The 26,100-nt window shown below is 43.8% G+C and overlaps 1 protein-coding gene across 1 annotated transcript in view; it reads left to right on the forward strand.

The window, feature by feature from the left end:
- The window catches only part of LOC120978569 (potassium channel subfamily T member 2-like), a 1,475,081-nt gene that overhangs the window by 927,374 nt on the left and 521,607 nt on the right, over nt 1–26,100 (forward strand). The window contains 1 exon segment of the mRNA XM_040406800.1: nt 8,489–8,623. Coding sequence (XP_040262734.1) covers nt 8,489–8,623 — 135 coding nt within the window.

Raw genomic sequence — 26,100 nt, forward strand, 5'->3', positions numbered from 1 at the left:
GATTGGCAGATTCGCCACTGGCGCCCTGTGCTCTTCACAGATGAAAGCAGGTTCACACTGAGCACCTGTGACAGACGTGACAGAGTCTTGAAACGCCGTGAAGAACGTTCTGCTGCCTGCAACATCCTCCAGCATGACCGGTTTGGCATTGGGTCAGTAATGGTGTGGGGTGGCATTTCTTTGGAGGGCCACACAGCCCTCCATGTGCTCGCCAGAGGTAGCCCGACTGCCATTGGGTACCGAGATGAGATCCTCAGACCCCTTGTGAGACCATATGCTGGTGCTGTTGGCCCTGGGTTCCTCCTAATGCAAGACAATGCTAGACTTCATGTGGCTGGAGTGTGTCAGCAGTTCCTGCAAGACGAAGACATTGATGCTATGGACTGGCCCGCCCGTTCCCCAGACCTGAATCCAATTGAGCACATCTGGGACATCATGTCTCGCTCTATCCACCAACGTCACATTGCACCACAGACTGTCCAGGAGTTGGCAGATGCTTTAGTCCAGGTCTGGGAGGAGATCCCTCAGGAGACCGTCCGCCACCTCATCAGGAGCATGCACAGGCATTGTAGGGAGGTCATACAGGCACGTGGAGGCCACACACACTACTGAGCCTCATTTTGACTTGTTTTAAGGACATTACATCAAAGTTGGATCAGCCTGTAGTGTGTTTTTCCACTTTAATTTTGAGGGTGACTCCAAATCCAGACCTCCATGGGTTGAAAATTTGATTTCCATTTTTTTTTTTGTGTGATTTTGTTGTCAGCACATTCAACTATGTAAAGAACAAAGTATTTCAGAAGAATATTTAATTAATTCAGATCTAGGACGTGTTATTTTTGTGTTCCCTTTATTTTTTTGAGCAGTGTACAAATGGAGCAAGCAGAGAATAGTCAGGAGAAGTCGGGGTCATAAATACCAGGAGAATCGTGAAGTACCAAAGGAGTCAGCAGAGGATCGTCAGGAGTTCAGCAGGGGGTCAGTACGCCAGGAAAGACAAAATCGCAGGTTGAACCTAAATAACAGGGAATCTGTGGCCAGCCGATTGCCTGTTTAAATAGGGAGCTAGAGGGGTCATGTGACGTGGCCAGCGTCACATGACTTCACACAGACTACACAGCCGAGCACCGAGTGATCAGCTCGGTGCTCAGCCCTAAAACCATAAGCATGAATGCAGATAGATGCACACATAGTATTATCAGGAGCGCGGGTGACGCTGGACGCACTGATGATGCGCGCGCGCTCTGGATGTGCCCGCCTCCTAGACAGCGCCGTGACAGTACCCCCCCTTTTACGCGGGGCCACCGGACCCAAGGACTCAGGTGACGGCTTCTCGGGATGATCCTCATGAAATTTCTTAACCAGTCTAGGGGCATGAACCTCCCTAGCTGGTACCCAAGACCTCTCATCAGGTCCATAGCCCTTCCAGTGCACCAGATACTGCAAGGAATTATGCACTCTCCTGACATCCACAATTTTAGATACCACATACTCCACAGAATCCTTAACCAGAACAGGCAGAGGCGCGGCTTGTGACGGTACAATAGGTTCAATGTATTTTTTTAGTAGGGACTTGTGAAATACATCGTGAATATGGAACGAGTTGGGCAATTCTAACCTAAATGATACAGGATTAATCACCTCTACGATTTTGTACGGCCCTACAAAGCGAGGAGCAAACTTTCTTGAAGCAACTTTGAGTGAAAGATTTTTAGAGGACAACCACACCTTATAACCCACCTGAAAGTTCACCCCTGTGGAACGTCTCCTATTGGCCTTGACTCTTTTAGTATCTTGAGCCTTTTCCAGGTTCGATTGAACCCGAGCCCATACTGTGCACAGTTCAGAGGAGAGCCTATCCGCCTCAGGGTTAGAGGAGGAGACGGATGACCCAGAAAGAAAATGAGGATGAAAGCCATAGTTACAAAAAAAAGGAGAGACCCCAGCAGAGGAATTAACACGGTTATTCAGAGCAAACTCGGCTAATGGAAGGTATTTCACCCACAACTGTTGATCATCTGCAACATATGCCCTGAGAAATTGTTCCACCGACTGATTGAGGCGCTCAGTCTGTCCATTACTTTCAGGGTGATAAGCAGATGAAAAGGACAGAGAAATCTGGCATCTCAGACAGAAGGCCCTCCAAAACTTGGACACAAACTGCACACCCCTGTCAGATACAATATTTTCTGGAATGCCATGTAAACGTACAATTTGTTCCACAAACAAAGATGCTAGGGTCTTCGCACTCGGGAGTTTAGGCAGGGTAATAAAGTGAGCCATCTTGCTGAATCTATCGACCACTACCCAAACCACAGTTTTACCCTCTGCAGGTGGCAGATCTGTGATAAAATCCATCGAGATATGAGACCAGGGTCTACTGGGAATGGGTAAGGGTCGTAGGTCCCCAGCCGGGCGAGTCCTAGGGGTCTTAGACTTCGCACAAACCTCACAGGCCAACACATAAGACTTGATGTCTCTAGTTAAAGTAGGCCACCAGAATGATCTGGAAACCAGCTCTTTAGTGCCCTCAATGCCCGGATGTCCACAAAAAAAAGAGTCATGACACTCACCCAGCAGTTGGAGACGAAACTGTACGGGAACAAACAACTTATCTGTAGGAGTGGATGGCGGAGCTAGGTGTTGTTCAGCCTTGATGAGAGTCGTGATGTCCTGAGACAAGGCTGCTACAAAGACCTTAGCTGGTAAAATGGTTTCAGGTGGAGTCTCTGTAGGCTGGTACGCACAGAAACTCAGAGAGAGTGCGTCGGCCTTCACGTTTCTACTTCCAGGTCTGAAAGTTATGGAAAAATTTAAGCAAGTAAAAAACAATGCCCATCTAGCCTGACTGGGATTTAACCTTTCAGCCGACTCGAGAAAAATTAGGTTCTTATGATCGGTAACAACAATAACACAATGTTTTGCCCCCTCAAGTAAATGTCTCCATTCTTCAAATGCCCACTTAATGGCCAGTAACTCCCGATTTCCTATGTCATAATTTCTCTCAGAGGGGGAAAACTTTCTGGGAAAAAAAGCACAAGGTCTCAGGTTAGTGAGGGTAGCAGTACCTTGCGAGAGGACTGCTCCTGCCCCGTCCTCAGAAGCATCCACTTCCACGATAAAAGGTTTTTCCTGATCTGGATGGGTTGGAACGGGAGCGCTACTGAAAGCATCCTTTAGGGTTTCAAATTAATCTAAGGCCTCAGTAGACCAATTTTCCAGATCCGCCCCTTTTTTAGTGAGGTCGGTCAGTGGTCTAGCGATTACCGAGAAATTCTTTATGAACTTACGGTAGTAGTTAGCGAATCCAAGGAAACGTTGCAAGGCCTTTAAGGATGATGGTCTTACCCATCCCTTAATCGCTAAAACCTTGCTAGGATCCATCTTTATGGCATGGGGAGTCAGAACATGTCCGAGAAATATAATCTCCTGCACCCCAAAAACACATTTTTCCTGTTTAGCAGATAATTGGTTCTCTCTCAACACCTCCAACACCTGTCTAACATGAAACACATGACTCTTAAAATCAGGGGAAAATATCAAAATGTCGTCGAGATATACAATGACAAATTTTCCCAAGAACTCCCTAAGAATATCGTTCATGAAATTTTGGAACACAGCCGGGGCATTGCTGAGTCCAAAAGGCATAATGCGATATTCAAGGTGACCAGCCGGGGTATTGAATGCTGTTTTCCACTCGTCCCCCTCCTTGATTCGGATTAAATTGTATGCTCCTCTTAAATCAATCTTAGAAAACCAGGCCGCCCCTAATACCTGGTTAAATAAATCCGGAATCAATGGGAGGGAGTAAGTATTCCGGATAGTGATCTCATTTAATTTCCGGTAATCTATACAGGGTCTAAGACCACCATCCTTCTTCTTAACAAAGAAAAACCCCGCCCCCATGGGAGAAACCGAGGGTCTAATGTGCCCCTTAATGAGACTCTCCTTAATGTAATCTTCCATGGCCTCACGTTCAGGTTTGGAAAGATTGTAAATACGCCCCTTAGGAAACCTTGCCCTTTTCTCCAGGACTATGGCACAATCATAAGGTCTATGGGGAGGAAGAGCCTCTGTGGACGACAACGAGAACACATCAGCATACTCCTATATGACTGCAGGTAATACCTCAGTCTCCACAGAGAACCCAACCCGTATTCTAGCCAAACACAAGCTACACTCAGATCCCCAACTCACCAGTTCCCCTCTTGTCCAATCAATCGTAGGATTGTGTAATTGGAGCCACGGCATCCCCAATACCACCTTGACTGGTAAGTTCTCTAGGACTAACAGGGAACATTTCTCTAAGTGGCACACTCCCACAGCTAAGGAAATCTCTGAGGTGCATGACCTCACAGTACCCCCCACCAGGGGAGTGGAGTCGATGGGCGTGGGTAAAACAAAAATTGGAATACCCTGTCTAGTAGCATACCCCTGGTCAATAAAGCTGGCCGCTGAGCCCGAATCAATAAAGGCCTGACCCGACCACTTATTAGAACCCAGAGAAATTGTTATAGGAACTAAAAGCTTACGCTTAGTAATAACAGGGAGTACCTGGTCCCTTGGTGGTCTTGTCTTGGAAGCCTTATCAGAAAGGATCCTCTCTGGACACTGATTGATCCAATGGTCAGGATCTCCACAGTAGAAACAGATCCCACGTCTGCGGCGCTGATCCCCTCTGGTCATTCCAATTTGCATAGGTTCTTCAGAGGAGACCTCCACACCACTCCTGGTGCAACCCTCAGACTGGACCAGTACCTGAGAAGAGAACTGTCGTTCCTGTCGTCTTTCTCTCACACGTCGGTCGAGTCGGACTGCTAGGGTCATAGTCTCCTCAAGAGTCTCAGGGAGCTGATAACTCACTAGTAGGTCTTTTAGATTATCAGATAGGCCTGACCTGAATTGACACTTAAGAGCTGGCTCATTCCACCCTGAGGGAACACACCACCTTCTAAATTGGGTGCAATACTCCTCCGCAGAGAGGTTGCCTTGAACCAATGCTTTCAGCGCAGTTTCGGCTACCAGGGCCCTGTCTGGTTCATCATACAGGGTACCCAGAGCCTGAAAAAAAACCTCTACCGTGGTTAAACAACTAGCATCAGGGGGTAAAGAAAAGGACCACTCCTGGGGATCCCCCTGTAAGCGGGAAATAACAATGCCCACCCGTTGGCTTTTCGACCCGGAAGACAAGGGGCGTAAACTAAAATACAATTTACAGCTCTCCTTAAAGGAGTGAAACTTCCTCTGAACTCCAGAGAAGGGCTCTGGAAGCTTGATCGGTGGCTCCATATGAGGGCTCAAGTTCGGACCAGAGGCCTGAGGAGCAGCGGCGTATTGTCCTATTTCTAGGGAAATAATTGTTTCCCCTAGCATCTGCACCATCTGCGTCAGGTTTGACACATGCTCAGTCAGGGTCACTAGAGGATTCATGGTACAGTGGTTTCAGTAGGCCTGTTATTCTGTAACGGTCACGTACACACACACACAGGGGGGAGGGAAGTGACCACTGCTCTCCACCCTCACCCCTAGCCCTGCCTACTTGCCTCGCAAGTCCTAATGACAGGGGACAACTGGACGGCAAACCCTAGCTTGGAATAAGTGCAGGGATGACAGACAGACAAACAACAGAACGTGAACGGACCGAGTCAATACCAGGAAATCTGCAAAGTACAAATGGAGAAAGCAGAGAATAGTCAGGAGAAGCCGGGGTCATACAGTAAATACCAGGAGAGTCGTGAAGTACCAAAGGAGTCAGCAGAGGATCGTCAGGAGTTCAGCAGGGGGTCAGTACGCCAGGAAAGACAAAATCGCAGGTGGAACCTAAATAACAGGCAATCTGTGGGCAGCAGATTGCCTGTTTAAATAGGGAGCTAGAGGGGTCATGTGACGTGGCCAGCGTCACATGACTTCACACAGACTACACAGCCGAGCACCGAGTGATCAGCTCGGTGCTCAGCCCTAAAACCATTAGCATGAATGCAGATAGATGCACACATAGTATTATCAGGAGCGGGGTGACGCTGGACGCACTGATGATGCGCGCCCGCTCTGGACGTGCCCACCTCCTAGACAGCGCCGTGACAAGAATAGAACAACAGTATCTAAAGGGTTTATCTCACACGTACAGATGCAGACAAGGCTGCAGAATTAAGATTTTTTGGAATAACAGAATATGACAGCAGTATATAACGCTTGAATTTCACACGTACAGATGCAGCAAGGGCTGTAAAATTGTGTATTTTGCCCAAAAAGGGTGTTTTTTAAAACCCAGAAAAATAAAACTGTATTTCTAGCTAAAATTGCACACAGACTAATGCGGCAAAGGGCCAAGATGGAGGGTATTGCCAATAATTGGTGTTTTTTCAAAGCCAGAAAATTATTGAAGTATTTCAAGCTTGTTGTAACAATAACAGATCCAACAATGACTGCAATATTAAGAACTTTGCTCAGCAGTATATAAGTCTCAATGGTCTTGGCTGTTAGAGGTTCGGGTTACCTCTCTGGAGTAAGGTGATAGATAATGTGAGCAAACTCAGAGGTAGCAGAGGTACTTGGATACCCGAAAAAGGAAACAAAAGAGTTATCAGCTACTGTAGCAAAGGTTGAAACCCAGAGACTCAGTAAAAGCTAAATCAGTAGACAAGAGGTTAAAAAGGAGCTAAGCCAAATTCAGTACATGGATGATATCTAAACAGTAATAGGATATGCACATTAAGCACAAATGGACAAAAAGGAGCCAGGACATATACAGAACACAAGCATTGGCCTACAGTTAGTGCCTAATTTAATTCTCTTTCTAGCTTTCTGATTGGATGCCAAACCAGAACCTTGATTGGCTTAGCATCCCATCTCTCTTATAGGTTGACCAGCCAGGGCTTGGCTGGTCAGAGTTGCTGAACAGATTGGAGCAGCAGCTGATAGGTGGAGAGACAGACACCACTGGATTGTGGTTAGTTATGTTCTTGACACCATTGTTAATTTTTTGTGCCATAATCGCTCTTATTTGGTTTCAGACCAGATGGGATAGACCCCTCAGACATCAGTGAGCCATAGGCAACTAGAACCCTGTTGCTAGCTCTCTGATTGTTCCTACTTGGAACCACTGCATGCCAGAAACATCTGACTTTACTCTCTATATTGAAAATGCACACCTATTCAGTCATCTAGTCATCACAATTAGCTGTTGTCAGTCTTACTCATATAATTATGCATGCCCATTTTTACTGTTTCCAACACTTCAGCCTTAAAAACTGACATTTGCTAGCTGCTTACTATATTCCATCCCTTGACAGATGCCATTATCACAGGATTATAAATCTTATTCACCTGTCAGTGATTTTAATGTTTTGAATGATTTGTGTTATAATACTGTACATTGGAGTTTGCGTGAGCAGATCAGTTAGCAGACATAGCAATATCTCTTTCTGTCAGTTGTTAGCTTTGTATTATCTATATGAAGATTAGTTTTTATTACTTTTTTACTTTACAGCAAAAATAGCATCTGTTATATCTGGTTGAATTTCTATTTATATCTAAGAATGCCTGGGTTGTATTCTCTGCAAATTAAAGTACAATATCAATAGAAATAATTTTTTTCCATTTGTATCATACAGAGATGCAAAATCATCCTTTTAGAAAAATACTTTGTGCTTGTTCTACCAATCAGAGTTGGAAATAAATGAATTTTTTTTTTGATAAAAATCTTAATTTAAAAGAAAGTTGTCAGCTGGATTGAGGATTTGCATCTGCAGTATTACATTATGGGCTAAAAATTTGCATTCTGTCACAAAGCGTTGACTGTTTTTCTAGCTATGTGAATCCTGCTTTTTTACTTTGTGCCAGTCATCTAATAATCCTTATCTCTAACTTACTAAAAGAGGTCATAAACTGTTTTTGAGCCACATTCTTATCAGAAAGACAAGGGTTGAGCTTTGAAGATTGTTTCTAAGGTCAGAAAGCAAAGATAAGGAGCCTGTAAGCTCCCTGCCTGACAGAACAGAGAGAAAATCAGATCCTGCTAATAGAGCATTTTCTCAGCTCTGTACAGAGAAAAGGATTCCATATTTTTAATAACGACTAATTAAAAAAAGTTTTTACCTAATAATAAATAGAATACACCAACAACAAAAAAAAAAAATTGCCCCCAAAGGTGTACATAGCCTTTAGTCATGGTACTATTTTTATTTTTTATTTTTTTGTATTACCGTACATGTATGAAATCAGGCTCAATCAGTGAGACTCCATTAATTTCTATGAGTGGCAAGCTATGGCTCCATGCAACTTGGATATTACATGGAGCCATTACAGTATATGGTTGTGTATATGAGCTCTAACTCAAAGGCAAGCATTTATGCATTTGTCATAAACATTTCAATTTCTACTGTATATGAACAAAAACCTCCATTGTTGCATGCTTTATGTGTTTTTCATGTTTTATCAGATTATGAGTTTAATTAGAACTATTAAGTCATTTTTGTGTTTTTAAAAGCCTAGATGACTTGCTAAAGTGTGGTGTAACATTCGCAGCCAACATGGTGGTTGTGGACAAAGAAAGCACAATGAGTGCCGAGGAAGACTATATGGCAGATGCAAAGACAATAGTCAATGTGCAGACACTTTTCAGGTACGTCCAATTTTTTGGCATTTAGTTTTACGTTCATACTGTATGTCCAAACCACATTTATTTTTAAGTAGATTATCCATGAGTAGGACAGACCTCCCAGAGTGGCCGACCCATGGTGGAGATCACACTTACCTGGTCCCTGCCACTGGGTTCGTTGTCTGACAGCTCTTACTCTCCCTGCTGCACTGAAATCAACATCCATCAATGGGGGGGACACATGACCGCTCTAAAGAAAGACAGGCTGCAGTGGTGACCTGCTCCCCTTGCATCATGTTACCAGTTTTTGTGACGCAAGATAAACAGGTCATAGTTGCAGCCAATCACATCACATGTCCCTGGGAGCGTCAGAAGCCGAACCTAGTGGCGGAGACCAGGTCAATATGATCTCACCCTATAGGAGGTCTATATTACTCATGGATAACCCCTTTAACTGTCGGCAATCAATGTAAGACTATCAGATAAAACATTAAAACCACCTGTCTGATAGTGTGTAAATACCCTTCATGTCGCCAAGCAGCTCTAACAGGCAAGGCATTACAAGGAGTCTGTCAGCTAATAAATCGAATTCCCAGTAAGTATACTACCACACAGGGGCGTAACTACCATAGCGGAAAACCATGCGACTTAGTTGGGATTATCTCCTCTTCTACTGTAGGTGACAACTTGGTCAGGACTCTACCATCTAAAGGAACAACTTTGAGCAAATGAGGCAGTGGAAAAATGACCAAGGGCCATTGGAAAGGGTTTAGGCAGAAACCCTTCTGTCCTGTGTGATCCTTGCTATGGGGCCCTTATTTCTCTATGTACGCCACTGCTACCACATATGGTAGGAGCTCAAAAACATAATCATACATTTTTATTGTGAAAATCCTGTTGTCATTTCCTGAGAAATGCTTAATTTTATTTTGATGAGACTAAGGTGTGCTCTGGGCAGAGACCATCAAATTAGCGTCAAATCACTCTGCGAGTATTACTGCCCAGTGCCTGATTTCTGTTTGATTCATGGCTCTTGAAATTTCAGAGCTGGTAGTAATGACACAGTAGAATGTTAGGTGCATTGAAAGAAGAAGCTCTACCCATGATGCTCTGTTATTTGAGCTCTACCCATGATGCTCTGAAAATTTGATTAGATGACCGTATTTTCATTTAAAAAAAGGCATGGCTTTGCTTCCAGGCACCTACCATACATGGCGATATGCTTACTTTAAAATTGATTTTGGAGGTAACCGACTCCCTTTAAATCTTTAAGACTTCTGAAGGCAGCCTTTGTTATCTGACATTAAGATAGTTGCAGCCTCTGTGGAGGCAGACCATCCTGCAAATGCTAAAAATTTATGGTTGATGTCTATGATTAGAGATGAGCAAAGTTTTCAAAAATTAGATTTGGCTGCTTTGCCAAACGTCAACAAGAAATTCAATGTGTTACAAATGAATTAACCCTTAAGATGCCACAATAAATGCTGATCGTGGCATCTGAGAGTCACATTCAGCCTATCAGGGGGTTACTCACTGGTTAATACCAAAAATTATATACACTCACCTCATCCATTTTATCACCATCTTGATTTAAGAAAACATGCTAATTCTCTTGCGCGTGGACTTGTGACGTGACCACCTCATCATGCTGGGCAGGCGTCACATTACTGATGAAATCAATCAAGATGGCCGTGACAGCCTCTCCAAGATCGAATGGATGAGGTGAGTGTATTTAGGTTTTTTTTAACCGCCAGGAAATTCAAATTCGGGGCAAATCAAATTTATCCAGAAATTTGGATCGAATTTCACTTTGTTAACATACATTTTAAGTTCTTTGCATTCCAAATAGTGATGAGCGGCAGGGGCTATATTTGAATTTGCAATATTTCCCAAATATTTTGTAGAATATTCGTCATATATTCGCGAATTTCGAGAATTCGAGATTATTTTATTGAATGCGAAAAATCGGCAATGTAAAAATCGCATAATGCAATTTCGTAATACGAAATACAGGCATAGGTCACTTTGGCTACATTTTTCAAGCTGGTATACTGTAAGTTTCCTGAGACTGGAGAAAATGGTTGGCACGGCAGAACATTAGAATAGCTTTATATGCAGATATAATCAATTGCTCCAATATATTTGCGATTGCGCTAATCCACAGTGATTAAAATGTTTTATCGCACTTCGTGCAATTTCACATTTTAGCAGTTCTGACTACAAATTACTGATTGGTGCACTAAGTATTGTTGTGAACTTGAAATTGCTTCCTTCTCATTGGCCCACAAGCAAGAAGCAGAGAGGAATCATGTGTTCACATGGAAAAAAATGCAGAATATTCGATATAACGAATATAAAGCACTATATTCTAAATATTCGCGAATTTTCGAAGTGCCGATATTTGCGATAAAAATTCGCTATTCAAATATTCATGCTCAACACTAATTCCAAAGCACAGTATATCTGTCAAACTGTATTTGACATAAAAGAAGTGTAATATTCATATATTATACCTGTGAATAGAAAATAAAAAGCTACATTACTATTTCTGAAGCATCCAAGCATCACATAACACTGTTTTGTTTGTTTCTTGTTCCTTTTTCTTCTTTTTTTTTCAAAACTTTTACATGTATTAGATGTTTACTCCCTGTTGGTACTAAATCCTGTCTTGAATCCCTAGCTTAAAATAAGAAAAGATTATTTCCCATAGTAAAAGATGCAAGAGCTTTTCCAGAAGGAACTGTGAGCATATAAAAATAACGTGGCTTCCGAATATTAAAATCAGATTTCAATTTTTAGCAGATAAATATATTGCAATTTAATATCTTACTTAAAAAATTAAACTATTAAAGAGGTATTCCCTTTGTGTCACACTATTCCTTATCAACAGGATAGGAGATTATTAGATCAACAGGATAGGAGATATAAGCATTGTTGTACTTTGTCTGATTTGCAGAGTGCTGCTGCATTGTCTCTTTTTTTCCTCTAGGTCTTTGCCATGGCGGCGTGCACCTGCGCACTGGGAGGTGCTGACTAACCCCCTTTTTTTTCAGATTTACAATGCTGGAGATGTGGCACTCCAGCGAGTCGTGCACTCCTGATTAGCCTGTCTGCCCCATAGGCTGATTTTAATTATTTTCAGTATAAAGCTGTAGCCTGCTCTTACTACATTCATTGGAAGCTGTCTAGCACCAGGAAGGGTATAGAGTGGGCTCAGCATGCATGTTGGTACCTGCATTCCTTGTAATGGAGGCCATTTTGGCACAAAAAATGGAAAAAGGCAGAGTGTATCCAACATGCATGTGGGTCCAACACTCCCTGAATTTTATGGCGGTCATTATGGCGCATAACAGGTAGTATTTAGTGTTAGGACCCGTCTAACAGAGATCGCCTTGACGTTCGGCAGACGGGCTTAGATGGTTTTGTACAAAATGCATTGTCCAAGCATCTCGCTTTTATAAATAAGCGTAGTATTAGCACCCTGATTTTTGTAAGCATTGTTGTACTTTGTCTGATTTTCAGAGTGCTGCTGCATTGCTGGAACAGAAGGAGGAAGCATTATTGCAGCTTTCTTTTCTGTCTACATGATTCTCATTGTACAGCAATGCGGAAGGCAGGGATGGTAATAAACCACCTCTGCCATGTCTGTAGGGAACCTTGTTGTCACTGACAGCTGCAAACTCTGCAAGGACATTTTGGAAACATCCCAGCAGATCTAAATATGGGCTCACCAGACCAATTTGAAGACATCTAGTGGTCAAGAAGTAGCTAAAATGCATCTGTGAGTAGTGTAAATGCTTGGTACAGCTTTCTTAACACCTGGGCAAAATGGTGTGATTATATTGTGTTGTCTTCCTGGACCTCAAGTTCAACATATCGTGGATTGGGTTGATAGATTACTGGAAGGGGCTAGAGAAGACCCAGCGGTCATAGTCCACATTGGATCCAATGACAAATACAGAGGTTTTAGGGATTTAGGACGCAAGCAAGAATCTCAAAGGTAGTATTTTCTTAAATACTACCTGTACAATGAGCCACACTATAAAGGCAGCGGGAAATTAGAGAGATTAACAAGCGGCTCAAGCACTGGTGTAGAAAAGTTCCTGGTCAACTGGGCTGACATGTCTGTCAGCTGCAGGCTCTATTATAGGGATGGGCTTAATGGGAAAGGTGCCGCTGTTGCATCAAAAAGGGGATAGATGCACGTGATGAGAACATAGTCCTGCCAGTTTACAAATCACTAGTCAGACCACAAATGGAGTACTGTGTACAGTTCTGGGCACCTATGATCAAGGCAGACATAGCAGAGCTGGAGAGGGTTCAGAGGAGTTCAAGTAAAGTAATAATTGCAGTGGGTGGACTTCAATAGGCAGGCAAATTTTAAAACCCACAGGGACTCTTTCTGGCCACAATAGTGATGGAAAAGTTGTTTCAAGGGGACTAACACCTGGACTGTGGCATGCCGGAGGGGGCTCCATTTCAAAACTCCCATGGAAAATTACGTAGTTGACGCAGAGTCGGGTTTTAATCCATAAAGGGCATAAATAACCTAACATTCCTAAATTGTTTGGAATAACGTGCTTTAAAACATCAGGTATGATGTTGTATCGATCAGGTAGTGTAAGGGTTACGCCTGCTTCACAGTGACAGACCAAACTCTGACAGACCAAACTCCCCGTTTAACGCACCGCAAACAGTCCATTTGCACAACCGCAAACTCCCCATTTGCACAAGGTTGGATAAAAAGCTAGCCATGTCCCGTTCCTTGTCCTCACTGACGTCATTGAAGGTATCTTCGTCCACCCAGCCACGTACAACACCAAGGGTCCCCGAAAGGTGACAACAAGCCCCCTGGGACGCCTGCTGTGGTTGGTCTTCCACCTCCTCAAAGCCACCTTCTGACTCCTCTTTTTCAGACTCCTCTCTCTGCGTTGCCGCAGGTCCACAATCGACGAAGACAAGGCTGCTTCTGGTGGTGATGGTGACCACAACTCTTCCTCTTCATGCTCATCTATGGCCTGATCCAGCACTCTTCACTGGGCACGCTCCAGAAAAAATGCATATGGGATGAGGTCGATGATGTTGCCTTGGGTTTGACTGACCAGGTTTGTCACCTCCACAAAAGGACGCATGAGCCTACAGCCATTGTGCATGAGCGTTCAGTAATGCGGCCAAAAAATACCCAGCTCCGCAGAGGCTGTTCTTACCAGTTTAATCTCTGTTTTGTCCCCTATCAGGGGCCGGTGTATGGAATAGATTTTAGGAACCAGGAGATGAAAAAAGATACTTGGTCGGCCCTCTTACTTCCAATTTGGGGCACGGCGCGTGCGCCGTGCAATGTACTGTGCTACCCTATATGAGTGGTATGTTAAATAGTACTATTCCTATCAGTATAATCCCTGTTACGTCCCCTATCAGGGGCCGGTGTGGTGTATGGAATAGATTTTAGGAACCGGGAGATGGAAAAAGATGCTTGGTTGGTCCTCTTACTTCCAATTTGGGGCACTGCGCGTGCACCGTGCAATGTACTGTGCTACCCTATATGAGTGGTATGTTAAGTAGTACTATTCCTATCAGTTTAATCCTTGTTACGTCCCCTATCAGGGGACGTGTATGGAATAGATTTTAGGAACCGGGAGATGGAAAAAGATGCTTGGTCGGTCCTCCTACTTCCAATTTGGGGCACTGCGCGTGCGCCAGATAGGAGTGGTGTGTTAAGTAGTACTATTCCTATCAGTTTAATCCCTGTTACGTCCCCTATCAGGGGACGTGTATGGAATAGATTTTAGACAACCGCAAAGAGTTGTCAATAGTTGAAACACTAATGAAATAAATTTTATTCCTCTATACGTCAATCTTGGTGTAGTGATGACTGTGCTCGTGCACACGTTTGGCAGATTGCAGGAGATGGGGGTTTTTCAAAGCCTATGGTCGTGCTGAGGTAGTTCAGTGACAGTTAAGTGACCCAGAAAACAATGATTCTGCAGTGTGGGCCCATTGTTGGCCTAGTAGGCTTTAATGATAACCTTAGATGATCACAAAGAAAATTAATGTTTTTTTCTATGCAAAATTATCCAGCCGATTGCTTTTGGTCTGTTCACAATGAAGCAACGACCTTATCTCATCTGGGGTGTGCCAACATTGCCATTGCCAACACACTCATAGAGGTGGTCGCTTCATTGTGATACGCAAGCGCCTTCACCACAACAAGGTAACGATCACGAAGGGGAATTGACACATGTATGTGCCTTTTTTTTTGTTTGGTTTTTGCAGCCACAGTGCAGCACCAGAGGCCAGAAAAATTAGGCATGTACACATGCCTGAAAAATTGCTGTAGCAGCGGCCAGAAAAATTGATGTTTCAAAGGCAGAAAGTGGCCTAAAACATTGCGGCTTGAACCCTAGTTGGTGGCGGATAAGTCACGCAAGTCATCCGTCATGCAGAGATTAAATACAGCAGCGTGTGGACCATTTTTAGCCCAAGGGACCTCATCAGGCCTTTTTTAGTCAAATGCATCCCCCACTGTCAGTCCCTTCGGGATCCATGCCTCATTCATCTTAATAAAGGTGAGGTAATCTAGACTTTTTTGACCTAGGCGACTTCTCTTCTCAGTGACAATACCTCCTGCTGCACTGAAGGTCCTTTCTAACAGGACACTTGAAGCGGGGCAGGCCAGAAGTTCTATCGCAAATTGGGATAGCTCAGGCCACAGGTCAAGCCTGCACATCCAGTAGTCAAGGGGTTCATCGCTCCTCAGAGTGTCGATATCTGCAGTTAAGGCGAGGTAGTCTGCTACCTGTCGGTCGAGTCGTTCTCTGAGGGTGGACCCCGAAGGGCTGTGGCGATGCATAGGACTTAAAAAGCTTCACATGTCCTCCATCAACAACACGTCTGTAAAGCGTCCTGTCCTTGCCGGCATGGTCGTGGGAGGAGGAGGATTACGTTCACCTCTTCCCCTGTTAGATTCCCGTTGTGCTGTGACATCACCCTTATACGCTGTGTAAAGCATACTTTTTAATTTATTTTGGAACTGCTGCATCCTTTCCGACTTGCGGTAATTCGGTAACATTTCAGGCACTTTCTGCTTATACCGGGGGTCTAGTAGCGTGGCCACCCAGTACAGGTTGTTCTCCATCAGCCTTTTTATACGAGGGTCCCTCAACAGGCACGACAGCCTGAAAGACCCCATTTGCACAAGGTTGGATGCCGAGCTACTCATGTCCCGTTCCTCGTCCTCACTGATCTCACTGAAAGTCTGTTCTTACCCCCAGCCACGTACAACACCACGGGTACCAGATAGGTGACAACGAGCACCCTGGGATGCCTGCTGTGGTTGGTCTTCCTCCTCCTCCTCAAAGCCACATTCCTCCTCTGTCTCCTCTTCCTCACACTCCTCTTCCAGCGTTGCCGCAGGTTCAGCAAGCGATGCTAATAAGGCTGTTTCTGAAGGTGATGGTGACCACAACTCTTCCTCTTCCTCTTCACGCTCATCTATGGCCTGATCCAGCACTCTTAGCAGGGCATGCTCCAGGAAGAAAACAAATGGGATGATGTCGCTGATGGTGCCTTCGGTGCGACTGACTAGGTTTGTCACCTCCTCAAAAGGACGCATGAGCCTACAGGCAATGCGCATGAGCGTCCAGTAACGTTGCAAAAAAATTCCTAGCTCGGTCATACAAATACTCGTTGACGGCTTTTTCTTGTTGGAGCAGGTGGTCAAACATTAGGAGTGTTGAATTCCAACGTGTCGGGCTGTCGCAAATCAAGCGCCTCACTGGCATGTTGTTTCACCGCTGGATATCTGAAAAGTGTGCCATGGCCGTGTAGGAACGTCTGAAATGGCCACACACCTTCCTGGCCTGCTTGAGGACGTCCTGTAAGCCTGGGTACTTATGCACAAAGCGTTGTACAATCAGATTCAACACATGTGCCATGCACGGCACATGTGTCAACTTGCCCAAATTCAATGCCGCCAACAAATTGCTTCCGTTGTCACACACCACTTTGCCGATCTCCAGTTGGTGCGGAGTTAGCCACTGATCCACCTGTGCGTTCAGGGCGGACAGGAGTGCTGGTCCGGTGTGACTCTCTGCTTTCAGGCAAGTCAACCCCAAGACGGCGGGACACTGTCATATCCGGGATGTGGAATAGCCCCTGGGGAGCTGGGGGGGGGGGGGATGCCGTTGATGTGGAGCAAGACGCAGCAGCAGAAGAGGACTCAGCCAAGGAGGTTATGGAAGAGGATGGAGTAGGAGGAGTAGAGGAGGTGGCAGCAGGCCTGCCTGCAAGTCGTGGCGGTGTCACCAACTCCTCTGCAGAGCCACGCATTTCATGCTTGGCAGCCGTCAGCAGGTTTACCCAATGCGCAGTGTAGGTGATATACCTGCCCTGACTGTGCTTAGCAGACCAGGTATCAGTGGTCAGATGGACCCTTGCCCCAACACTGTGTGCCAGACATGCCATTACTCCCTTTTTGCACAATCGAGTACTGGTTGGGGATTGTCTTTTGTGCAAAGAAATTTCTGCCGGGTACCTTCCACTGTGGTGTCCCAATAGCTACAAATTTCTGGAAGGCCTCAGACTCCACCAGCTTGTATGGTAAAAGCTGGCGGGCTAAGAGTTCCGACAAGCCAGCTGTCAGACGCCGGGCAAGGGGGTGACTTTGTGACATTGGCTTCTTACGCTCAAACATGTCCTTGACAGACACCTGACTGTGGGCAGATGAGCAGGAACTGCTCAAGGCGAGAGACGGAGTGGCAAATGGTTGAGAGGGGGCAAGGAGGACAGCAGTGGTTGACGTGGCTGAAGATGCTGGACAAGGAGGAGGATGGCGGCTTTGAGTTTGTGTGCTGCTTGTACTCATGTGTTGATCCCATAGGCGTTTGTGATTTTAGATTATGTGCCTTCGCAAAGCAGTTGTACCTAGGTGGGTGTTGGACTTCCCACGACTCAGTTAATTTTGGCACAGGTTGCAAATGGCATCGCTGGTGTCAGAGGCAGACACACAAAAAAAATGCCACACTGCTGATCTCTGCATTGACGTCATTCTGGTGGTGGCAACAGCATGCGTCGATTGGCGTGCTGTCTGGCTGACCCCGGGTGCCGATGCATGCTGTCTGACTGTGACACTAGCTTCTTGTGACGACCTCTCCCTGCTTCCAACTCGTCTCCTCCTCCTCTTTGTCTCCCCATCGTAACTTTCCCCCTGTTCTTCTTCTCTTTGAGCAAGCACCCACGTGACATCCACGGACACATTGTCATCATCAACCGCTTCACTTGTATCTGACAACTCAGCAAAGGAAGCAGCAGCGGGTACAACATCATCATCATCACACCGTACGTCCATGTCTGTAATGCTGCCTGACTGAGACATATCCCTGTTATCTACATCCTCTGGCAATAATGGTTGCGCATCACTAATTTCTTCCAACTGATGTGTAAATAACTCCTCTGACAGATCAAGTGAAGCGCTGTGGTGCTAGTGTTGGTGGAGGCGGCAGGCGGGCGAGTGGTAACTTGAGAGGTGCCCGAAGCTGAGCTGGAGGAGGAAGGTGCGTCAAGGTTCCGAGCGGAAGCTGTAGAAGATTGGGTGTCCTGTGTTAGCCAGTCAACTATGTACTCAGAACTTTTCGAGTTCAGGGTATGTGGACTCTGAACACTGGGCATTATTCTAGGGCCAAAGGAAATCACAGCACCACGACCACGACGGCCCCTGCGGGGTGGTCTGCCTCTGCCAGTCATTCTTTTTTTTTATTAGTGGTACTATGCGTGCAAGGTACTGTGCCATCCGATATTAGTGGTGGGCACTGGCAGTGGGCACAGTACACTCTGTGGGCCTGACACACACGCTGGCAGGCAACTGCCATTATATTACAGAGAAAAAATTGTTTTACTGTTTTAAATGCAAGCTACTGTGCCACCAGATATGAGTGGGGGGAACTGGCAGTGGGCACAGTACACTTTGTGGGCCTGACACACACGCTGGCAGGCAACTGCATTTATATTACAGAGATTTTTTTTTTTTACTATTTTAAATGCAAGCTACTATGCCACCAGATATGAGTGGTGGGCACTGGCAGTGGGCACAGTACACTCTGTGGGCCTGACACACATGCTGGCAGGCAACTGCAATTATATTTCAGAGATTTTTTTTTTTACTGTTTTAAATGCAAGCTATTGTGCCACCAGATATGAGTGGTGGGCACTGGCAGTGGGCACAGTACACTCTGTGGGCCTGACACACATGCTGGCAGGCAACTGCAATTATATTATAGAGATTTTTTTTTTTACTGTTTTAAATGCAAGCTACTGTGCCACCAGATATAAGTAGTGGGCACTGGCAGTGGGCACAGTACACTCTGTGGGCCTGACACGCACGATGGCAGGCAACTGCAATTATATTACAGAGAAAAATTTGTTTTACTGTTTTAAATGCAAGCTACTGTGCCACCAGATATGAGTGGTGGGAACTGGCAGTGGTGGGCACAGTACACTCTGTGGGCCTGACACACACGCTGGCAGGCAACTACAATTATATTACAGAGAAAAAATTGTTTTACTGTTTTAAATGCAAGCTACTGTGCCACCAGATATGAGTGGTGGGCACTGGCAGTGGGCACAGTACACTCTGTGGGCCTGACACACACGCTGGCAGGCAACTGCAATTATATTACAGCGATTTTTTTTTTTTATGTTTTAAATGCAAGCTACTGTGCCACCCGATATGAGCGGTGGGCACTGGCAGTGGGCACAGTACACTCTGTGGGCCTGACACACATGCTGGCAGGCAACTGCAATTATATTACAGAGATTTTTTTTTTTACTGTTTTAAATGCAAGCTATTATGCCACCAGATATGAGTGGTGGGCACTGGCAGTGGGCACAGTACACTCTGTGGGCCTGACACACACGCTGGCAGGCAACTGCAATTATATTACAGATATTTTTTTTTTACTGTTTTAAATGCAAGCTACTGTGCCACCCGATATGAGTGGTGGGCACTGGCAGTGGGCACAGTACACTCTGTGGGCCTGACACACATGCTGGCAGGCAACTGCAATTATATTACAGAGATTTTTTTTTTTTTACTGTTTTAAATGCAAGCTACTGTGCCACCAGATATGAGTGGTGGGCACTGGCAGTGGGCACAGTACACTCTGTGGGCCTGACACGCACGCTGGCAGGCAACTGCAATTATATTACAGAGAAAAAATTGTTTTACTGTTTTAAATGCAAGCTACTGTGCCACCAGATATGAGTGGTGGGCACTGGCAGTGGGCACAGTACACTCTGTGGGCCTGACACACACGCTGGCAGACAACTGCAATTATATTACAGAGATTTTTTTTTTTACTATTTTAAATGCAAGCTACTGTGCCACCAGATATGAGTGGTGGGCACTGGCAGTGGGCACAGTACACTCTGTGGGCCTGACACGCACGCTGGCAGGCAACTGCAATTATATTACAGAGAAAAAATTGTACTGTTTTAAATGCAAGCTACTGTGCCACCAGATATGAGTGGTGGGCACTGGCAGTGGGCACAGTACACTTTGTGGGCCTGACACACACGCTGGCAGGCAACTGCAATTATATTACAGAGAAAAAATTGTTTTACTGTTTTAAATGCAAGCTACTGTGCCACCAGATATGAGTGGTGGGCACTGGCAGTGGGCACAGTACACTCTGTGGGCCTGACACACGCTGGCAGGCAACTGCAATTATATTACAGAGAAAAAAAAAAAGCAGACTGATGTACTAGCCCTAAAAAGGGCTTTTTGGGGTGCTGTCAGGACGCTGTCCTTACAGCAGATCAGATGAGTCTTTGAGGACTAGAGTGGACACAGAACACTGGCCTAGCTAACGATTTCCCTATTAAATAAGCAGCAGCAGCAGCACTCTCCCTGCTCTCACTAACACTGCAGCTTCAGAATGAATCTAAGATGGATGCTGTCCTTGCTTTTTGATAGGAGGTGGGAGGGTATGCTGCTGATTGGCTGGAATGTGTCTGCTGACTGTGAGGTACAGGGTCAAAGTTTGCTCAATGATGACGTAAACGGGGCGGACAAAACATCGCATATGTTCGCCCGCCGCGGCGAACTCGAACAAGCGATGTTCGCCGGCGAATAGTTCGGGACATCTCTATTCTTTATACCCAGGACTGTGACTGTGACGAGGGGACATCCTCTGAGACTAAAAGAAAATAAGGTTTTTACACAAACATAGAAGAGGATTCTTTACGGTAAGAGCAGTGAGACTATGGAACTCTCTGCCTAATGAGGTGGTAATGGTGAATTCACTAAAAGAGTTCAAAAGTTGCCTGGATGTATTTCTGGATTGTAATAATATTACAGGTTATAATTATTACATTACAGGAGATGGGTGATTGATCCAGGGAGTTTTTCTGATTGCCTGATTTGAGTCGGGAAGGAATTCTTTCCCCTTTAATAAGGAATATTAGCTTCTATCTCACAGTGTGTTTTTTTTTTTTTTGCCTTCCTCTGGATCAAATTTCAGGATTATAGGTTGAACTGAATGGATGAATGTTTTTTTTTTTTTTTTTCAGCATAAACTATGCTACTATATGATACTGTATGAACAACTACTTATCTTATTTCCTTTACTTTACTGCTTTAGTTGATTGAGCTCCCAATTGTTTGTTCTAGGTTAGAAAGTCTACTGGTATGAAGAAAGATAAGGAGGAGCCCTAATTGTTTTTTGTTCCCTTTTCAAAATAAAAAAATAAAAAAAATATTGTTTTATAGAGACAAAGACAAAAAAAGAATATATATTTTTTGCCTTTATTTAACTTCATTAAACTTTATTTTTGTATTGTGTTTCTTGCTGCAGAAAAGTGATAAATTCTCTCTGATTTCTTATTTTACTGTCAATGACTTTATTGGCCTCTTGCCCAATAATCTATTTTTGCTGCATTATAACTGTAATAATACAGAATGATGCTGTTCGGATCAACAGCATTTTTATTATCACATAAAGTCTGCAGTTCAATGCACTGAATAACCTGAATTATGGAACAATAAAACAAAGATTATATTACTGAAATGTTTCGCTTAATTATCTCACTTCAAATTAGATTGCAAAACATTTCCATATTATGTATCCATGTTCACAATTAGAGATGGCCTTGCGGTTCACCCGGCGATCTGATTTCTTCTTTTACTGTCAATCACTTTATTGGCCTCTTGCCCAATAAGTATTTCTATTTTTGCTGCATTATAACTGTAATAATACAGAATGATGCTGTTCGGATCAACAGCATTTTTATTATCACATAAAGTCTGCAGTTCAATGCACTGAATAACCTGAATTATGGAACAATAAAATACAGATTATATTACAGAAATGTTTCGTTTAATTATCTCACTTCAAATTAGATTCCAAAACATTTCTATATTATGTATCCATGTTCACAATTAGAGATGGCCTTGCGGTTCGCCCGGCGGTCGTTTCGTGGCGAACTTTGCGCGTTCGCGATTCGCCGAACATATGTCAGCCGGCACCATATTATTTTGCCTTGCGCCGAACTTGGACCCATGACACATCCATCAGGTGGGACAGGACAGCCAATTGAGACGTTTCAGCACATGGACACCCCCCCTCCCTATAAAATAACCCGATCTGGCAGCCATTTTACATTCTGTATTTTGCCAGTGTAGGGAGAGGTTGCTTTGTAGAGCAGGGACAGGCTGTAAGGGACACCAAACGCTATCTAATAGGGCCAGAAAAGTCCTTTTAAGGACTGGTATAGGTTTGATATTGTTAGGTGTGATATACTGAGGGGTGTGATATACTTATAATATACTTTCTAACATAGAAAGTATATTATAGTGCATTTGTATTGTGCAGCAGTTGTGTGCAGTTCTGCTGTGATACTGCAGCTATATGGAGGGACAAGCGCTATTGGAACAACTATTTGCAATGGGTGTGATATACCTGTTGCCCCCAAAAAAACTGATTGAGGGGCGTGATTTACCTTCTAACACAAAATACTGATTGAGGGCTGCAATATACCTGTTGCCCCAAATAAACAGGGTGGTGTGATATAACTGTTTTGGCAAAAAAATATTATTGAGGGGTATGATATACCTGCTTTCACCAAATATTGATTGAGGGGTGCAATATACCTGCTTCCACAAAATACTGATTAAGGGGCTCGATATACCTGTTTCTACCAAATATTGATTGAGGCCTGCTATATATCTGCTTCCACAAAATACTGATTAAGGGGTTTGATATACCTGCTTCCATAAAATACTGATTGAGGGCTGCAATATACCTGCTTCCACCAAATACTGATTAAGGGGTTCGATATTCCTGTTTCTACCAAATATTGATTGAGGCCTGCTATATACCTGCTTCCACAAAATACGGATTAAGGGGTTTGATATACCTGCTTCTACAAAATACTGATTGAGGCCTGTGATATACCTGCTTCCACAAAATACTAATTAAGGGGTTCGATATACCTGTTACTACCAAATGCTGATTGAGGGCTGCAATATACCTGCTTCCACAAAATACTGATTAAGGCGTTTGATATACCTTCTTCCACAAAATACTGATTGAGGGGTTTGATATACCTGTTTCCACCAAATATTGATTGAGAGCTGCGATATACCTGCTTCCACAAAATACTGATTATGGGGTTCGATATACATGTTTCCACCAAATATTGATTGAGGCCTGCAATATACACTGAGCAAAAATATAAACGCAACACTTTTAGTTTTGCTCCCATGAGCTGAAGTCAAAGATCTGAAACATTTTCTACATGCACAAAAGACCCATTACTCTCAAATATTGTTCACAAACAGAGATGTCGTGAACATAAAAATTTTCGTTCGCGAATGGCGAACGCGAACTTCCGCGAACGGGCGATCCGGGCGAACAGCCATAGACTTCAATAGACAGGCAAATTTTAAAACCCACAGGGACTCTTTATGGCCACAATAGTAATGGAAAAGTTGTTTCACGGGGACTAACACCTGGACTGTGGCATGCCGGAGGGGGATCCATGGCAAAATTCCAATGGAAAATTACGTAGTTGACGCAGAGTGTGGTAAGTTGAATTCGCAATGCGATTAATATAACCTGCATTAATCGCATTGTGAATTCAACTTAGAGCTAAGTTCTTAATGGTGGTATTGCTAGAATTGACGAATATAACGAATTTAGCACTATATTCTCAATCTTCATTATATTCTAGCAATACAACCATTAGGAACCCAGCTCTAAGTTGAATTCGCAATGCGATTAATATAACCTGTATTAATCACATTGCGATTACAACTTAGATCTGAGTTCCTAATGGTTGTATTCAGGGACGTACATAAAAATCACTGGGCCCCATAGCAGGAATCTAAATTGGGCCCCCATTCCCCTTTTATAGCCCCTCCTTTTGTTCCATGAACTACTCTTGCTGCTGTGTTTTATAATTTATGCCATCAGGGCCGGATTGGGATTACAAAACAGCCCTGGCACACAAAAGAGGTATAATAGATGCAGTGTGTACAGGTATATAGTATATTCCCTAGTGTTCTGATATGTGAGGTACAGGGTATAATATATGCAGTGTGTACAGGTATTTAGTATATACAGCAGTGTACTGATATGTGAGGTACGGGGTATAATATATGCAGTGTATACAGTATATACAGTAGTGTAATATGTGAGGTACGAGGTATAATAGATGCAGTGTGTACAGGTATATAGTAAATACAGCAGTGTATTGACACCTTTTTACCTCACATATCAGTACACCGCTGTATATACTATATATCTGTACACACTGCATCTATTATACCTCGTACCTTACATATCAGTACACTGCTGTATATATTATATATCTGTACACACTGCATCTATTATACCTTGTACCTCACATATCAGTGCACTGCGGTATATACTATATATCTGTACATATTACATGTATAATACTGTGTAATATATGCAGTGTGTGTGTATGTATATATATATATATATATATATACACACACACACACACACACACAGAGCAGTGTATTGATGTGAGACATAGAAGGTATAATACTGTAGATGCAGTGTGTACAGATATATGTGGTCAGTTATACATTATGGTCACTGTGTGTGTCAGGTACATGAGGTAGTGGTCACTGTAACTGTCTGAAGTATTATACAGTTGCAAGAAAAAGTATGTGAACCCTTTGGAATTATATGGATTTCTGTAAAAATTGGTCATAAAATGTGATCTGATCTTCATCTAAGTCGCAACAATAGACAATCACAGTCTGCTTAAACTAATAACACACAAAGAATTAAATGTTGCCATGTTTTTATTGAACACACCATGTAAACATTCACAGTGCAGGTGGAAAAAGTATGTGAACCCCTAGACTAATGACATCTCCAAGAGTTAATTGGAGTGAGGTGTCAGCCAACTGGAGTCTAATCAATGAGATGAGATTGGAGGTGTTGGTTACAGCTGCCCTGCCCTATAAAAACACACACCAGTTCTGGATTTGCTTTTCACAAGAAGCATTGCCTGATGTGAATGATGCCTCGCACAAAAGAGCTCTCAGAAGACCTGCGATTAAGAATTGTTGACTTGCATAAAGCTGGAAAGAGTTATAAAAGTATCTCCAAAAGCCTTGCTGTTCATCAGTCCACGGTAAGACAAATTGTCTATAAATGGAGAAAGTTCAGCACTGCTGCTACTCTCCCTAGGAGTGACCGTCCTGTAAATATGACTGCAAGAGCATAGCACAGACTGCTCAATGAGGTGAAGAAGAATCCTAGAGTGTCAGCTAAAGACTTAGAAAAGTATCTGGCATATGCTAACATCCCTGTTAGCGAATCTACGATACATAAAACACTAAACAAGAATGGATTTCCTGGGAGGATACCACAGAGTAAGCCACTGCCGTCCAAAAAAAACATTGCTGCACGTTTACAGTTTGCACAAGAGCACCTGGATGTTCCACATCACTACTGGCAAAATATTCTGTGGACAGATGAAACCAAAGTTGAGCTGTTTGGAAGAAACACACAACACTATGTGTGGAGAAAAAGAGGCACAGCACACCGACATCAAAACCTCATCCCAACTGTGAAGTATGGTGGTGGAGGCATCATGGTTTGGGGCTGCTTTGCTGCGTCATGGCTTTGACTGATTGCTATTATCGAAGGAAAAATGAATTCGCAAGTTTATCAAGACATTTTGCAGGAGAACTTAAGGCCATCTGTCCACCAGCAGAAGCTCAACAGAAGATGGGTGTTACAACAGTATAACGACCCAAAGCATAGAAGTAAATCAACAACAGAATGGCTTAAACAGAAGAAAATACGCCGATTGAGATGCTGTGGCATGACCTCAAGTAAGCGATTCACACCAGACATCCCAAGAATATTGCTGAACTGAAACAGTTCTGTAAAGAGGAATGGTCAAGAATTACTCCTGACCGTTGTGCACATCTGATCTGCAACTACAGGAAACATTAAAATGTA

Source organism: Bufo bufo, chromosome 9, assembly GCF_905171765.1.
Source record: "Bufo bufo chromosome 9, aBufBuf1.1, whole genome shotgun sequence".
In the NCBI taxonomy this organism is placed as follows: Eukaryota; Metazoa; Chordata; class Amphibia; order Anura; family Bufonidae; genus Bufo; species Bufo bufo.